This window comes from Lissotriton vulgaris, chromosome 3_1 (genome assembly GCF_964263255.1).
Source record: "Lissotriton vulgaris chromosome 3_1, aLisVul1.2, whole genome shotgun sequence".
Classification (NCBI taxonomy): Eukaryota; Metazoa; Chordata; class Amphibia; order Caudata; family Salamandridae; genus Lissotriton; species Lissotriton vulgaris.
Genome location: NC_141689.1, coordinates 671,374,514 through 671,393,230, shown reverse-complemented (window position 1 = coordinate 671,393,230; position 18,717 = coordinate 671,374,514). Strand labels below are relative to the sequence as shown.

The 18,717-nt window shown below is 50.6% G+C and overlaps 1 protein-coding gene across 16 annotated transcripts in view; it reads right to left on the bottom strand.

Annotated features, from left to right (window-relative positions):
* PPIP5K2 (diphosphoinositol pentakisphosphate kinase 2) overlaps nt 1-18,717 on the bottom strand; it is a 1,400,407-nt gene that overhangs the window by 48,117 nt on the left and 1,333,573 nt on the right. For all 16 annotated transcript variants that reach the window (XM_086960990.1, XM_086960983.1, XM_086960987.1 and 13 more), the window contains one exon: nt 13,770-13,916. In XM_086960990.1, coding sequence (XP_086817116.1) covers nt 13,770-13,916 — 147 coding nt within the window. The remainder of the gene's footprint in view (nt 1-13,769; nt 13,917-18,717) is intronic.

Below are 18,717 nucleotides of genomic sequence, written 5' to 3'. Positions count from 1 at the left end.
GAGGGAACTTATATGACGCTGATGACGTCCAAACCGGAGTCTACATCAATAGAGAGGTGTACGACACCGTACCCCAGCGTGCAGAGGTACTGCTGGAAAAATTTCCGGATCCAGGCTGGTGTCTGGAGGGGAGTCAAAAGTTAATGAATCAGGAGCTAGATGTCTCTATCAGATAGGTGGGAAAATTAGCAAGTCCGACGGGTGTCCACCCTCAGCCTAGTGCCACCCCTAAGGTGGGCTATCTGAAGTGTAGGAGACTTTTCAAAGTTAGCCATTTTGGTGATGGCAAAATCTGGAATTGTGGGACAGGGTTATGACCACCTCCACTAGGAAGTGGTCATATATGGGGCACAGTGACCTCTAAGGTAGGTAGCCAATTGGCTACTACCCTACACTCCCGAATAGCCCCTACATTCTGTATTGATGATAGCCCCTGGCACTAGAGAATCAGATCCAGTCAACTTAAATAATAATAAGAAGGGCTTAACAGCTGTGAAATCAAACAATGCAGAAGAAGCACCTGACTTGGCACCAGCACTGCTGGCCTGTTTGCCGATTCTCGACAATTGCTCCAAAGTCATCTTACCCTGCAAGCTGCTGATCCTCCAAAACCTGAGAGGACTGCCAGCACTTCCCCAAAAACGCAGGAACTTCTGTGAAGCAGCAGAGCTGTTCCCCTGCATCTAGGAGGCATCACAGACTGAGCTGTGAGGCTCCAAGACCACGAAAACCTGACAACAGAAAGCACTACTGCACCCGAGCCGCCCAGCACGATCTGAAATGGGCCAAAGGTGCCATGGTGGTATTCCAACCTTCCAGACTCTAAGTTCACCTTAGGTCTCCCCGCTGTGGGCTTCTCAATGCTGCCTGCAACAGCTGTGTGCAGGCCGCATTTTCCACGACTGCTCCCAGTGATGAAAAGCCAACGCTTAGGCCACCCCTGCACCAGTCACCCCTGGCCGAAGGAGAAGAGGACCATAGATATCCCCCTTCCTGTCCCCAAGCATCGTGATGTCTGAGGCCCCCTGTAGGTTCAGCCCGACTGGCATCCCAGTCCGACACTGCAGCATCTGTTCACGTAGAGCGATCCCCATCGACTTGCATTGGGCACCTAAGCTGATTTTCACCACTGCACCCGGCCGCCTTCGCGCTGCTCTGGTGCTGCCTTGGAGTGGACCTTGCCCCATATTCATCTCAAGCCCTGGAGGTTGGTCTCCTAAGTTGCTGCACAGATCTCGTATGCCATATTTGTTTTTCCTTCCAAGGGTTAACTTTGTAGCCTCTGAAAAATACACTGTGGACTGTTTAAATACCAAAGTATTTCTCTTGAAAAAAGTCCTTACCTGATCGTTGTATTGATTCTGGTGCTGAATCATGTATAAAGATATGTTATCTTTATAAATTGGTGTTGCTCTCCTTATTGAGTCGTGTGGATCATTTATTGACTATTGTGTGTATTTGCAGATGTCTACTACTAGAGCAAGCCCCTGTCTGTTTGTATGGAAATACCCCGACTCTTTGCACAGTATATCTTCGTTTTGATATATTACATAAAGAGCCGGCTTCCTACAGTGGTTCAGCAATTTCCAGAGGCAGGAGAACCTCCAGACATAGGGTACATGACCTCACCCCACCCTTTTTGCTGCAGTACAATCTGGCACTGGTGTTGTCTGTGAGCACCTGAACAAGCCTCCCCTTGAAGGATGGTATATGCACTCATATGTATTGGGATAATGTGACATCCTTTGACTACAAGTGTTTCAATTGACTTAATGTGTTTTACTTTACTCTATCTTGAATGTACAACATTATTTTTTGTGCTCTTGCATTTAACTTGTGATTTAATTTCGTGCCTCCTTGCAGCTTCAGAGTAGGATTGTTTACTTTCTTTTCAGTACAGAGCAAGTACAGAGCAAAACGGCCTTGGTGGAACAGAATGTGTGGGACATGCGTTGAAAGCTTGAGAGAGAAATGTGCGGAATGCACCTCTCGGTCTCCGAGTCAAAACACAGAGGTTCGGCCAGCTTCCGCCTTGACCTTGGAACAGACCGGTACGGTCAGGTTTGGTTTTGCAATAGATGGAGGATGGGGGAATTTCTAGAAGTCTCTCTCCGTGTTACTTAAGAGTATTAAAGACAGGAAGTTTTTGCGCTCCTACAGAAGCTCACTCGCCAGATGGAATCATCGTCATGAGAAAGTCTTGCTGTCCCAGTGAGACTTCTGACCGACCATCAAGGGCTTCCCGGTTGAGCTGAATAGAAGGATGTACTCTAAAATGGTGATGTACGAGTTTCATTGCTCTGTGATGTTTTTCATGTTGTGCTCTTTATAATTGATTTTCTCATTCGACAGTGCTTGTTTCTTTCATTGTATGTCAATTATTATTATAATTTGCTAGTGTTCTACTTATATTTGATTTGTGAATGTTTAATTATTATCTGCTTATATTTTGCTCCCTTTCATTTTACTTGTGAATGTTCCATTATTATCTAACCTGTAAGTGTTTCATTATTATTATTATTTGCGAGTGTTTTACCATTATTATCTGCTTGTGTTTTATCCCATGCATTTGATTATTTATTAAGTGTTTAATTATTATTTGCTTCTGCACAGACATATACACACACACACTCACACACACACACACACACACACACACACATACACACACACACACACACACACACACACACATACACAAAATACCAACCCCGGAGGTGGGTCTGCGAACCAAGATCACACCAGAAAGTCCTGGAGAACAGAACGGCCAAAGAAGCTGTCTCTCTGGACTTGGCTGTCCTGGCAGTAGTATTTGGTGAACGTGTGCAGCGATGCCCACATAGCTGCCTGACAGATGTCATTAAGAGGGACTCTCTGTCCCAAAGCAATAGTAGCTGCTTTCGCCGTTGTGGAATGGGCGAGCAGCCCCATTGGAGGCTCCTTCTTTGCCAAAGAGTAGCAAGCTTTGATACACAGAACGACCAGCCTGGAGATGGTCGGTTTGAGCACGGCCTGTCCTTTCTTAGTGCCCACGTAACCAACAAGGAGCTGGTCGTCTACAAGAGATTTGTTTGTTGCGATCCAAGAAGAAGGAAAGCGCACGTTTTGGATCCAGACGGGGGAGCCTCGCTTCCTCTTTTGAAGGTTTTTGAGGCGGAAAGAAGGTGGGCAAAGTTATGGTTTGGCCAATGTGGACAGAAGTAACCACTTTGAGAAGAAAGGAAGGTCTAGTTCTGAGGACGACCTTGTCGCACAAGTTACTACTTGTGTAACGATATATCTGTAAGAGACATTAGTTAGTGATAGATTCTTTATCTTAGAATATCCCCAGGCGTCGGACTGGATCTGGAAATTTTTGCGTAGCAGTACCCTTGTGCGTCGGTAGGCGTCGTCTGCGGCTCCGCGTCCGTCGTCGGAGTACTTAGACGCCGCCTCCGCATGCTGACGTCAGTTCTTAGACACAGCTTTTCCGCGCCAGAAACGCAGAGCTATGCTAAAAACCAACACTGGTGCCATTGAAACTAGGGCCCTGAAAGGGGATGACCTAAACCCTAGATATCGGTTCGCAGAACGGGGAGGATGGGTGGGTCGGTAAGGAATCGATCACTAACTAATGTCTCTTACAGATATATCGTTACATAAGTAGTAACTTGTGCATCTGAAAGAGACACGTTAGTGATAGATTCCTTACCTTAGAATAGATACCCCAGCAATACCAACCCTGGTGGTGGGTCTGCGAACCAATAATCACACCAGAAAGTCCTGGAGGACGGAACGGCCAAAGAAGCCATCCCTCCGGACTTGACTGTCCAGGCAGCAGTGTTTTGTGAACGTGTGCAGCGAGGCCCACGTAGCTACCTGACAGTTGCCCTGGCCCGAGTGGAATGGGCTCTCAGCCCAGCAGGAGGATCCTTTTTAGCCAAGGAGTAGCACGCTTGGATGCACAACACGATCCACCGAGAGATGGTCCGTTTGTGCACCGCCCGTCCCTTCTTAGCGCCCACGTAACCAACAAAGAGTTGGTCATCCACCCGGAACTGGCGTGTCCGATCCAAATAGAATGAAAGCGCACGTTTTGGGTCCAGACGGTGGAGGCGCACTTCCTCTTTTGAGGGATGCGGAGGCGGAAAGAAGGTGGGCAAGGTGATGGACTGCCCGATGTTGAAGGCTGTGACTACCTTGGGCAGGAAAGAGGGCTTTGTCCGCAACACAACCTTGTCTGGATGGACAGAAAGGAAAGGAGTTTTAGAGGATAGAGCCTGGAGCTCACTCACTCTCCTGGCAGAGGTGATGGCAACCAGGAAAGCAGTCTTTAAAGTAAGAAGGCTGATAGGACAGTTGTGAAGTGTCTCAAAGGGAGCGCACATCAGAAAAGTAAGAACCAGGTTCAAGTCCCACTGAGGCATCACGAAGGGAACGGGTGGAAACGTATGTGTGATGCCTTTCAGGAATCGATTAACAACAGGGGACTTGAACAAAGAAGGTTGATCAGGCAGCCTCAAAAAGGCTGAAAGGGCAGAAAGGTAGCTCTTGATAGTGCCCAGAGCAGAGCCCTGCTGGGCAAGAGAAAGAAGGAAGAGAAGAACCTCAGAAAGAGGGGCAGAGAGAGGATCCACAGCCTTTGCTGTGCACCATGCTACAAATCTGTTCCACCTCCAGGCGTATACCCACTTCGTCGAGGGACCCCTGGCTACCAGAATGATGTTACAGACTTCAGGAGGCAAGTCAAATGGCCTCAACTGTCGCCGCTCAATCTCCAAGCATGGAGATGGAGACTGGACAGGTTCGAGTGGAGGACCGTCCCCTGCTGCTGCGACAGAAGGTCCTCCTGAAGAGGCAGACGAACCGGGGGATCAACTGACATACTGAGTAGCTCGGGATACCAGTACCTTCGTGCCCAGTCCGGAGCCACAAGGATGACTTGGGCCCGGTCGCGCCTGATCTTCTTCAGCACTCTGGGCAGAAGTGGTATTAGCGGAAAGGCATACAACAGACCGCAACTCTACTCACGAGAAAAGCGTCTCCGAGCGAGTGCCGCCTTGGAAATTCCAACGCGCAGAACTGATAACATTGCGCATTCTCTTCGGTGGCGAATAGATCTAACCAAGGCTCTCCCCACTGCTGAAAGGGGCCTTGCGCCACGTCCGAGTTCAGATGCCATTCGTGATCCATCATGCACAGACGGCTGAGTTTGTCCGCCCTGGCGTTCAGGGAACCTGCCAGGTGGTGAACCACCAGGGTCCCACCCTGATGTTCCAGCCACTGCCAAAGGCGCAGAGCTTCCTGGCAGAGGGTCCACGACCCCACCCCGCCCTGTTTGTTGCAGTACCACATGGTGGTGTTGTCCGTGAACACCTGCACTACACTCCCCCGGACAGAGGGGAGGAATGCCTGCAGTGCTAGACTAATCGCCCGCAGCTCCAAAAGGTTGATATGGAGCCGGGACTCTGCCGGAGACCAGAGGCCTCTGATCTCCGCCTCTCCCATGTGGCCTCCCCATCCCTGGAGAGACGCGTCGGTCACAACTATGTGCTCCGGTTGGGGAAGGGAGAGGGATCTGCCGCTGACCCAATCGCGGTCCGTCAGCTACCACTGCAGCTGTCTCGCAGTGCCCTCCGAGATCAGGACAAGGTCGGATAGGTTGCCATGATGCTGGGCCCACTGAAACCTCAGGTCCCACTGCAGAGCCCGCATCCGCCAATGGGCGTGATGCACCAGAAGGATGCAGGAAGCCATCAGCCCCAGAAGCCGCAGCGTCAACCTGACCGAGACTCGGGATAAAGGCTGAAAGATCGGAATCGGAGCCTGTATATCCCGAACCCGCTGTTCGGGTGGGTAAACCCGAAACTGCGCCGAGTCGAGAACCGCTCCGATGAAAAGGAGCTTCTGAGAGGGGCACAGGTGTGATTTCGGCACATTGATGGAGAACCCCAGCTGGTGCAAGAGGTCTGCCGTCGTCTGGAGGTGGCTGACGACTGTCTGGGGTGAACCCGCCTTCAACAACCAGTCGTCGAGGTAGGGGAAGATTGAAACCCCTAACCTGCGCAGATGAGCAGCGACCACCGCCATCACTTTCGTGAACACCCATGGGGCGCTTGTAAGGCCGAAGGGGAGCACGGTAAACTGAAAGTGCTCGTGGCCTACCGTGAACCGCAGGTAGCGCCGGTGGGCCGGCAGGACGGGGATGTGGAAATAAGCGTCCTGTAAGTCCAAAGCTACCAACCAGTCTCCTGGGTCCAGGGCAGCTAAGACCTGAGCCAGAGTCAGCATTTTGAACATCTCCTTCCGGAGGAAGCCGTTGACGTTCCGTAGGTCCAAGATAGGGCATAGGCCCCCTTTGCCCTTCTTGGGTACCAGAAAGTAGTGGGAGTAGCAACCACACCCTACTTCTGGCCCAGGAACGCGCTCGATGGCCCCCTTGGCCAAGAGGGCTGAAACTTCATCCTGCAGAAGCCGCAGATGATCCCCCGATACGCGGTGGTGTTGCGGTGGCATGGCTTGAGGGGTCGTCTCGAAGGGGAGGGAGTAGCCCCTTCGGACGATTTGCAGCACCCACCTATCCGATGTGACAGTGCGCCAGTGGGAGTGGTGATGGCGAACCCTGCCCCCCACAGGCATCACATGGGCTGAAAAGCACGGACTAGGAGGGTTTAGAGGCGGATGCTGCGGGGGAGGGTGTGGACTGGCCTCGCCGTTGTCCCCGACCGCCTCCACTGTGATTTCCACGGCCGCCACCGCGTTGGATGTTAGACTGCGGTGCGTAGCTGGCAGCACGTGTGGGGGCGCCCCTTCCTTGGCCACGAAAGGAGCGACAGGCACCCTTTTTGCTGGCGCAAGGCCGAGAGGCCTAGGGACTTGGCAGAAGCCCTGGAGTCCTTAAAGCGCTCAAGCGCATGGTCTGCCTTGTTGCCAAAAAGGCGACGGCCATCAAACGGCATGTCCATGAGTGTATTCTGGACATCGACGGGGAGCTCAAGGTCCAAGGCCTTGGCCGCCCTCATCAACAACACACTGTATGTAGCACCCTCCTCCGAAGCCACGGTAGGAGGCGAGACAAAGCCAGTGTCTGGCGAGGTGTCCAGACCACTAGCATCCCCAAGTCCACCTGTCCCGTCCTCTTGAGACTGACACTCTTGCGTCAGAGGGTCCTCAGACCCCTCCCAATACTCCTCATCACCCATCTCCTGATAATCAGGGTTGTCAAACGATGGGGCCGGTTCATAGAAGTGAAACTCCCCAAGCGGCGTCGAAAGCGGCGCCCAGCGGCGCCGTTCCGACGCGGACCCGGATTGAGGGAGGCATCGTGGACGGCGCCGGAGGCGACATCCGAGGGACCGGCGCCGGTGAGGTCGTTAGGTCAACCGGCGACGACCCGGATCCTAAAGCGGATCCAGAGGGGCCCTGCGGTGCCGGGCCCTGCGGCGCCGGCGGCGTCGGGCCGAAGCACCCAACGGCGTCGGGGCCGAGGCACCCGACCCGCTAGGGTCCCCAGACGGGTCCGCTGGGCCCAAAGGTGCCGCGGAACCAGTCAGAGAATCGAGGGACCTCATGGCCATGAGGAAGCGCTCGATCTCCTCCGGCGTCGCGCTTTGCCCAGGGACCGGAGGGTGTGGGGCAGGCCGCGACGCCCGCGATTCTGACGGAGACGCTTGGGCGGTGTCACCCGAACCCCCGGCCGCGGCGCGCAAGCGTCGGGGGGAGTCGGAAGAGCGATGATGTCTCTTCGACTTCTTGTGCTTACCTGACGACGACTTCGACCCGGAGGATTGAAGTCTACTCTCGGAGCTGTGATGGCTCCTACATCGCGACCTGTCCCTCAACCTCCGTTGGGACCGTGACCTCTCACGGCGAGGGGCCGACTGCCGGAGTTCGAGTCGCTTGCGGGATCGCTCCCGCCTAGCTTTCGAAGTCACTGCCCGGCAGTCGGAGCAGGCCTTGTCGTCGTGGTCGACGCCGAGACAGTGGAGACACCGACGGTGAGGGTCGGTGACCGACATCAGTCGGTCGCAATCCTCACAAGGTTTGAAACTTGGCATCCCTATCGGCACCGTCCGGAGTCGCAAGACTCAAGAAAAATGATCAAAAGGGATCAAAAAAGGTTAGTCAAAAAGTGACTAAAGTACTGCTTTTTTTACTGCTTGCGGGCGCGGAAAAAAGAAGAACTGACATCAGCACGCGGAGGCGGCTTCTAAGTACTCCGACGACGTCATCACGGCGCCCACGACGCCGACGACGGACGCGGAGCCGCAGACGACGCGCAAGGGTACTGCTATGCAAACATTTCCGGATCCAGTCTGACGCCTGGGGATATTCTAAGGTAAGGAATCTATCACTAACGTGTCTCTTTCAGATCGGATGAACAGCCAGAAAGGAAGGCTTGGAAGAAAGAGCTTGTAGCTCACTCACACTGCGTGCAGAGGTGATGGCCACCAGAAAGGTAGTTTTCAAAACGAGAAGCGTGAGAGGACAGTTATGTAATGGCTCAAAAGGAGCACACATAAGGTAAGTAAGAACCAAGTTCAAGCCCCACTGAGGCATTACGAAAGGACCAGGAGGAAAAAGATGAGTAATGCTCTTAAGGAATCTATTTACAATAGGGAACTTGAAAAGGAGAAGGCTGATCAGGAAGCCTAAGGAAGTCTTAGTGGAGGGACGCCTGGCTGCCAAGACTTTGGGAGGCAAGTCAAACAACATCAAATGCTGCCGCTCAACTCCACGCAAGGAGGTGGAGGCTGGACAGGTTCAGGTGGAGGACCATCCCCTGCTGCTGCGAAAGAAGATCCTGCTGAAGAAGCAGTCTGATCGGAGCATCAAAGGCCATGTGTAGAAGCTCGGGATACCAGACTCTTCGTGCCCAATCCTTAGCCACAAGAATGACTTGGGGCCGGCCGCGCTTGATCTTCTTCAGCACTCAGGGTAGAAGTGGTATAGCAGAAAGGCGTATAGAAGACCGCAACTCCATTCGCAACGAAAGGCTTCGCATAGCAAGTGCGGCCTTGGAAATTCCGCCACGCAGAATTGCTGACATTGCGCGTTCTCTTCGGTGGCGAATAGATCTAACCAAGGCTCTCCCCACGGCTGAAAGAGACCTTGCACTACCTCCGAGTGTAGACACCATTTGTGATCCATCATGAACCTGCGTCTGAGCTCGTCCGTCCTGGCTTACAGTGAACCTGACAGGTGTTGAACTACCAGGGATATGCCCTAATGTTCCAGCCACCTCCAGATAATGAGGGTCTCTTGACACAGGGACCACAACCCCACCCCGCCCTGTTTGTTGCAGTACCACATGGTGGTGTTGTCCGTGAACACCCGGAGAGAGGGAAGGAATGCTTTGAGTGTAAGACGAATCGCCCAAAGCCCCAGAAGGTTGAAGTGGAGCCCGGGCTCAGCCGGAGATCAGAGGCCTCTGATTTCAGCCTCTCCCATGTGGCCGCCCCATTCCAGAAGGGAAGAGTCCGTCACCACTGTGTGGTCTGGTTGGGGAAGGGAGAGGGATCTGCCGTTGACCCAATCCTGGTTCGTTAGCCATCTCTCCGATTGTCGTGCAGTGCCCTCCAAGATCTGGACGCAATCTGACAGATTCCCCTGATGCTGTGCCCCCTGGAACTTCAGGTCCCACTGCAGAGCTCGCATATGCCACCTGGCATGATGTACCAGCAGGATGCAGGAGGCCATGAGGCCCCACAGCCTCAGGGTCATCCTGACGAAACCCGGAATAGGGTCTGAAAGATCGGAATCATAGCCTAAATATTCCGAACTCACTGTTCGGGAGGATAGACTCAAAACTCTGTTGTGTCCAGAACCGCTTCAATGAAGAGGAGCTTCTGAGAGGGAGTCAGGTGTGACTTCAGCACGTTGATGAAGAACCCCAGCGAATGTAGGAGGTCAGCCGTAGTCTGGAGGTGGCAGACGACAGCTTGGGGCGAGCCCACCTTCAAAAGCTAGTCGTCGAGATAGGGGAAGACTGGAATCCCAGGTCTGCGCAGATGAGCTGCGGCCACCGCCATCACTTTCGTGAACACCAGAGGGGCACTGGTTAGGCCAAAGGGGAGCACAGTTAACTGAAAGTGCTTGTGGCCTACTGTGAACTGTAGGTAATGATGGTGGGCCAGCAGGACGGGGATGCGAAAGTAAGCGTTCTGCATGTTTAACGCTACAATCCAGTCTCCAAGGTCGAGGACAGACATGACCTGAGCCAGCGTCAACAATTTGAACTTCTCCTTCCGGAGGAAGCGGTTGACATCCCTGAGATCCAAGATAGGAAACAGGCCTTTGTCCTACTTGGGCACCAGAAAGTAGTGGGAATAGCAACCACGACTTACTTCTGGGACAGGAACTTGCTCAAAGGCACCTTGGCCTAGTGTGCCGAAACTTCTTGTTGGAGAAGGGCCAGATGATCCTCTGACATGCGATCGTACTGAGGTGGCATGGATGGAGGGGTAGTCTTTCAGGGGAGGGAGTAGCCCCTTCTGACTATTTGCAAAACCCACCTGTCTGACGTGATGGTTCGCCAGTGGGGAGGTGATGGCAAATCCTGCCGCCCACTGGCGATTGGTGGCCCTGAAAGGTCGAACCAGGAGGGTTTGGAGGCTGCGGCAGAGGGGGCTGTGGTGGACTGGCCCGTCCACTGGCCCCCAGAACCACGGCGTTGGTTCCCACATCCCTGGACGTGCTGGGGCTGCACAGCTTGAGCAGGCCTGTGGCTCTGGGTGGGATGTGGCAGGGCACCTCTTCCGTAGCCATGAAAGGGGCAAAATGGAGACTGCGCAGGGAGGGGGGTGGAGAGGCCCAAGGACCTAGCCGTAGCCCGAGAGTCATTAAATCGCTCTAATGCGCTGTCTGCTTTGTCACCGAATAGGTGACGGCAATCAATGGGCATGTCCACAAGGGTGAATTGGACATCCCAGGAAAAACCAGTCTACCTCAAACAGGCGTAGCGTTGAACGGCTACTGACGTGGAAATCGTCCTGCCTAGTGAGTCGGCGGTATCCAGCCCACAGAGGGTGGTAAACTTTGCTGCGTCTCTCCCTTCAGCAACTGCGAGAGAGAGAGAGAGAGAGAGAGAGAGAGAGAGAGAGAGAGAGCCTCTTCTGGGCACTGAGGCAGCACTTGCGCAACCGAATCTCACATGGAGTGGGTGTAACGACCCTACAGATATGCAGTGTTTACCGACAGGAGTGCCAAGCTGGATGAAGAAAACTTCTTCTTCCCAAGATAGCCCAGCTTTTTGGATTCAGTTGGAGCGGTAAAGAATGCGCCTGTGGAGGCTTTGACCACCAAGCTCTCAGGGGTGTGGGTGGGGGGGTTGTTGGGAGAGTAAAATGGGGTCGCCTGGGCCGGGGGGGGGTGGCGTTGGACAATTATCCGGTCCACAGGACACCCTGTGTTGGGCCTGGACCAGGTGCCTAAAAGTATGTTCGTGAGGGCTTCATTAAATGCTAATAGGGACTTCGAAGAGCTTGCTGCCGGTTGAAGCACCTCTGTCAGGAGGTTAGTCCTGACTGCCACCATAGGTAGCTCAGGTGGAGAACCTCAGCCGCCCTACGCTACACCACTGCGTATGACGCTCCCTCTTCCACAGCCACGGTAGGAGGAGACAACATGCCATGGTCTGGTGAGGTGTCCAGACCACTGGCTTCCCCCAGTTCCTCTCTCCAGTCCGGTTCATAACCTAGCTGCCCGGTTAAAGGGTCCCCAGACCCCTCCCAGTCCTCCTCACCCTCCTCTGGCAGCCAATCTGGTCTCAAAGAGCCAGGGTATAACAGGAGCGTTTGATCCGGCGGGGTCGACGTCGACTGGGGACACAGCCGACGCCGGCTGCGGACGTGGTGCCGGTGGAGATGTTACAAGGTTGACCAGCGCCAATCCGGATCCAGGCCTTGATCCAAGGGGACCCTGCAGTGCCGAGGCGTCGAAGGCCCAGGGTCCCTAGCTGAGTCTGCCGGGCTCAAAGGCGCGTCGGTGGAGTCGGGCTGCCCAAAGATGCCATGCATCGTTCCGTAAAAAGCTTGAAGCTGGGCAGGGGTCGCTCCGGGTCCAGCGAAGGGAAGCTCGGAGCTGAGCCTTCAGGCGCGAGAAGCTTTCGGGACCACACCCGCAAAGATTTCGGATTCATGGTCCGGCAGTCAGGGCAGGACTTGGGGTCGGGGTCGTGGTCGCGCCCCAGGCAGAAGAGGCACACGCGGTGTGGATCCGTCACCGACATCAGTCAGTTACAGGAACTGCAAGCCTTGAAGCCGGGTATCCCTTGTGCACCAGGAGTCGATGGACTCGAAAACAATGTTGACAAAAGTCGAGAAAAAGTCTGTCAAAAAGAGACTGGCGGTACACCTCTCTTTGGATCTTAGCTAGCTGGCGCGTAAAAAGAAAGAACTGACGTCAGCGTGTGAGGGCAGCGTCTATGTAGCTACTGTGACATCATGCCGGCGACCATGACGCCGACGACGAACGCAGAGTTGACCGACGCCACCTTTCAATGCACAGAGGTACTGCTGACAAAAAACTTCCTGGATACATTCTGACGCCTTGGGGTAATTCTGAGGTAAGGAATCTATAACTAACAGTTTCTTTCAGATATATATACATTTGCATGTTTTTTACCTGACTCATTTGACATCTGGAAAAGTCTTTGAAGACTGTTGAACCCCACGCTTTATTTTGAACCTGTTTTTTGATGTCCCTCATTTTATGAGTGTTAAGGCTCCTTTCCAGGTGCTTTCTTCTTTTTTTCTGAGTGCCTCTCCTTGGGAGTGCTGAATGTCTTTTATTTGGGAGTGTCATGCAAGACAAATCGTGATGGATAAAATTAACTACACTATAGATCCTGAAGAAAGCCGGGGTAGATTCCCCTATAGGCTTAAACATGTTGACCACCTGCACAGCGCCACTGAGTAGCTTCAATCTTTAACTACTCGGCGTGTTTTTAATCCTTGACACTTACGACTTCAGTGTGAACATTCTCTGAGTCCTAGTAGTTAATTTTATCGATTACTGTAGCACTGCACTTTATTTTTACTTTTCACTATTTGGTAAACATCATGGCTAGAATTTTGGCTTTGATCCCCGGCACTATATTGTCGGGCGAGGTTCAGAGTGACCACCACCTCCCACATGATGAAAAACCACCACGAGGGTGGGCTGATGGGACGTGTCCTAGCTATTGTCTTAGCTTTGGTTACGCAATAACATTTGCTTACACACACACCTGACTGTTTCGCGGTCTCCGTCATGGTTACACGCCATTCCTAGACCTGGTCTGCTCTTGTTGTGTGGTGGATAACCACTGTCTAGGGCGAAACTGCCTTCAAAAGCCAGTCACTGTACCAGGGGAAGAATGGCACTGGCACCCCTACGCTCCGATGGTGTACTGCCACCACCATCCTCACTTTCGTGAACACCAGGCAATATATATAAACCACTGAAAATGTCATAAAACGTACGTTTCAGAAATTAAATTGCATAATGATGGCCCCTTGGTGACATTTTTAACAGGGAATGCCAGTCCTTCCTAAAAGGCATTAATCTTTCACAAACATTCAATATGTTTTAGAAAATAAAAAGAGAAGGTGTGCAACTAAAGAACAATCAAAGTAGGACTACAGAAAATAAGCATTATTATTTCATATGGTATCAGTATTGATGCATTTAGAAGTATCACTTACTAATGTGCATACTAAAATATCCATCAATGAACAACAATCGTCCTAAATAGCAATCCACTTCTACAGTCATATAGTTATTTTGAGAAAAAATGAAACTTCTCTTACATGAAGCATCTGTTGGTGTCTCTGGCAGAGTGTCGCTGGAGGGCGAAGCAATGAAAGAGAGAAATTCATCCACTTGCTTCAGAGATAAAGAATTGTGAAGTGTTTCAAGGGGGCAGATGGAAGGCACCATGGAGTACAGCTCAAACCCTGCAAAATAGACAAAAGCATTTCTTAGACCACTGAAAATAACTATCTGATCGAATACATGAAGTATGGCTCGTAGGCCCGAGCTTAGTATGTAACAGAAACAAATTCATAAGTCATAAGGAGGCCAGCATAAGGAAAATGCTACTTACCAGTATGCATCTGTTCTTGGCATGTAGAGCTGCAAAATTGTACACTTAGCATTAGATCGACATTATGCTCCTTCAGTGGACCCGACGGCCAGCAAAATGATGTACCGGACAGGTGCGGTCGGTGCCTGCATATGTAGGGGGATGCATTACCGAGGTCTGGTGGGAAGCCAGAGTTGTATTTCAAAGGAGGCAGAGGCTTTAAAGCCACTTGCCTTGAGAAGCTAATCTGCTAGCCATCCCGGTGGCAGAGGTGTGAACACCTTCCACCGGAGAAAGTAGCGTTTCTGACGTCTAAGAAAGTGGGCTCTGCCTTTCAGGGGTCAGAAATTCATCAGTGGTGGCAGGCTGGAAGATACCAATCAGGCAGAACACTATGTGGCTAGTACTGTTTCAGGGGACTCCTTTAAGGTGACCTCTGGGTGCATGTCGAACAAGTTACTTAACTTCGGTAACTATATATCTGTAAGAGACATATATTAGTTATAGATTCCTTACCTTAGATTTATCCTCAGGCTTCAGACTAGATCCGTAGACATTCTTTTGTACCAATACCACTGCGCGTCGATAGGTGGCGTCGGAAGCCGTCTCTCCAGACTTGAGAGTCAAGGCAGTAGTGTTTGGTGAACGTGTACAGAGATGCCCATGTGGCTGTCTGGCAGGTATCCTGAAGGGGAGCTTCACGTCCCAAAGCAGTAGTGGCTGCCGTCGCCCTAGTGGAATGGGCGCGCAATCCTACTGGAGGCTCCTCTTTTGGCAAACAGTAACACATTTTAATGCAAAGAACGACCCACCGAGAGATGGTACGTTTTTGCACGGCTTGACCATTTTTGGCACCCACATAGCCAACAAAAAGTTGGTCATCCACCCGGAATTGCCTTGTGTGATCCAGTTAGAAAGATAGAGAACGTTTTGGATCCATACGGTGGAGCCTCTTTTGACAGATGCGGAGGCAGAAAGAAGGTGGGCAAAGTGATGGCTTTGATCAATGTGGAAAGAAGTAACCACTTTGGGAAGAAAGGAAGGTCTGGTTCTTAGGGTAACCTTGTCCGGAGGAAAGCAAGAAAAGGAGGCTTAGAGGACAGAGCCTGAAGCTCACTCACACTGCGAGCAGAGGTGATGGCCACTAGGAAAGCAGTCTTTAGCCCCTTCCATGCTCATGACTAGCTCAGCTCGTCATGCAGTACACTGGTCGTGTGCTTATGACGAGCTGAGCTCGTCATGAACAATGGGATTTCAAGGAGTTCAGCATCCAAGGAGAATTGCTGCAGCAGTCAAGGTGTTAAAGTTAAAAGTCTGAGAGGACAGTGATGTAGTGGCTCGAAGGGAGTGCACATAAGATATGTTAGAACTAAGTTCAAGTCACACTGAGGCATTACAAACGGAATAGGAGGAAAGAGGTGAGTAATGCCTTTGAGGAATCTATTCAATCAACCAAGATCTTTATTTTGCATTTAAAAATAATGCATACAAAGTACATAAAAAAGAGAAAGACATGGTTCGCAAACAAACAATAAAAACATCCAAACAACTCATTATTTAGGATCACATTGTACCATTTCAAATTCATAAAAGGGAAAAAAGTATCAAAAAGCAGCTAAAATTACAACTTAACATACAAGGATATATTTAATATCTCAATAAAATTGTTAAAACAGATAAAAAAGAACACCCAGCGAAAAAGTTCCACGTGCTATTGATTTTAATACATAAGCATTCCCAGAATCAGTACATGGGTGGTCTTAGGGGCTAGCCATTATAACAGAATATTCGCCATTCTAGTCCTTAAAACAGCTAATAAAAAAGGACAATAGCATGTAACATACATAGGGGGATACCAACTCACGTATTGCTTCCAGTGCCTGGTTAGGCGAACATAGACTGAGTTTTTTTCATTAGAGGGATAATAAATTTAGCCCTCTCAGCATTATAGAATGGGCACAAAAAAAGTAGATGTGAAATTGATTACTTGGAGAGACCATCTCAGGGACCCAGGGACGAAGAGACAGATGGGATACCGATTAGGAATGTGCAGAGTACTCAACCATTAGCAGAAAGAAATTCAGTCTTAATCTCACCAAAACAAAATTATGTCTTTTATTGGTGACAAAAGACAAATAGAAAGATGTCCAGTAGCCACTGGAGGTAATGCACGATAGGCCATTACTGAGATTTTAGATAGACTTTCTTGTAGTCTATCCTGGGATTGTTTGGCAATAAAAAATTTCTTCAGTCTGTATTTGGAAAATGATAAACAATAAAAGGGAGTGTCATACAAAAACCCAAGATCTAGTTCACTAAAGGTTTTTTTCACATAGGCTAACCAGGGAATTAATGAAGCTCTAGTCAGAGATAATATATCCTTTATCACTGTTTGGTTAAGGAGGTCAGTTTCCCTTCTCCATATCGAAAGCCAAACCATCAGAGGGGCTAGTTTAACAGTATCAGAGATAAACGGAACACCCAGCTACTCATTGATTAAAATAATTGGATAGTAGCTGGGTATTGCCAGCAGTCTTTTAAGAAACGTGTCCTCTGTTATCTTGAGCGACTCTACCCGTGCTATGTCCCTAACTCTGGCACTATAGGTAGCTATAGATAATGTTTTTGCAGAATAAATATCTAGCATTTCTTTAACTGGTTTATCTCCCAAGTTTAGGGTAAACTTCTATAGGGCCACTATACTTCTGGATATCTGATTCATTCTATTTCTAACCATTGGAGACCAATTTAGTTTGTCGTAAAAAAGAAAGCCCAGATACAAGAAGTTCTCTATTCTCTCTAGGCATCTGCCATCTATATGAAAAGTCAATAATTTTTTCTTAATCCCCATACCCACAGCCATGGTGAGATTTAGTTTTATTTACAAATAAGCTGAGGTCAGCCATAAAAGCGGAGTATGACCCAATACACTTCTGTAGGGCTATTGGGGTCCTTGCCAGCAGGACTGCATCGTCCGCATAGAGCATAACGGGCAACGATATCGGGCCTGCGACCGGGACATTGTTACAATTTTCAGTCAGGACATCGGCTAACTTGTTTGTAAACAAGGAGAAAAAGAAAGGGGAGAGAACACAATCCTGTCTAACCCCCTTTTCAATTCCAAAGGGTTTCGTGCATTATCCATTTTTTCCATAATGAATCACAGCCTCGGCCTGACAGTAGAAGTGTTTGATGAAAAAAGTTATGGAGGGGTCCACAACCATTGAATCCATGATGCCCCACAGTTTACTGTGGGACGCGCAGTCAAAGGCCGCGGACAGGTCCATAAATGACATACATAATAGGCCTTTCTTTGCAATGGCATATTTGGCAGAAATTGAGGTGAGATTGAGGCATTGGTCTGTCGTACTCCTACCCTTTCTAAAATTATTTTCTTTGGCCCATTCCTCCAGCCTATTTAATAGCGATCTGCCCATGATTTTAGCTGTGCTATCAAGGAGGGAAATTGGGCGGTAATTAGCAGGATCTGCACAGTTCCCTTTCTTGAAAATAGGAAATATCACGGGCGGTCTTCAGGAGGGAAGAGGGCCTGTTTTTGCTATTGCAGTAAAAGCTATAGTCAAGACTGGGGCCCACAGGTCTTTATTAATAAGAGAGACACCTGTTGGGACCCCCTCTGGTCCTGCGGCCTTTAATGCGAGGGATTGGGACAGTACTAGAGAAGCCTCATCCAATGCAAATTCCAATACCGGTGGAGCAACCGCAAGTACTCAGAAAGCTCATCTGTCTGTTTTTAAAATATTTTCTGAAAATGGGACAACCATGTAGCCTCATCTATGTGGATGTCTAGAGTGGGCCTGCTATTTCCTTGAAGAAACAGCGAATTAACCACTTACCAGAAAGCCTTAGTGTCTTTAGACATCGCGGCTAATCAAAAATTCTCCCAGGCTTCTACAGAGAGCGTCTTATTTCTTACCTGCCTTGCATGTTTGTATTTGGACCCTCGGGGATAGTTTAAGAGAAAATTGTTTATCAAACCACCAAGATCATCTGCGGCGTACCCCAGCGCTCCTCGCTCAGCGCAACCCTCTTCAACATCTACATGAGCCCCCTCGCCACCATTGCACGCAAACACAACATCAACATAATTTCCTACACCCCTCACCCAACTGATAATCTCCCTCACCAAAGACCCTCTCACCGCCAAAGCCAACTTTCAGGACGGAATGAAAGATGTCGCAGATTGGATGAAGCACAGCCGTCTGAAGCTCAACTCAGAAAAAACGGAGATCCTCATCCTCGGACAATCCCCATCCGCCTGGGACGACTCCTGGTGGCCCACGACGCTGGGCACCGCACCCACACCCACGGACCACACACGCAACCTGGGATTCATCCTGGACTCCTCCCTCACGATGACCAAACAAGTCAACACAGTCTCGTCCTCGTGCTTTAACACCCTGCACATGCTCCGAAAGATCCTCCGGTGGATCTTCACCGAAACCAGAAAGACGGTCACCCAGGCCCTCGTCACCAGCCGACTGGACTACGGGAACGCCCTATATGCAGAAACGACAGCCAAGTCCAGAAACGCCTTCAACGCATACAGAACGCCTCCGCACGACTCATCCTCTACATCCCTCGCCACAGCCACATTTCCGCCCACCTGAGAAAACTGCACTGGCTCCCCGTCAGCAAGAGGATCACGTTCA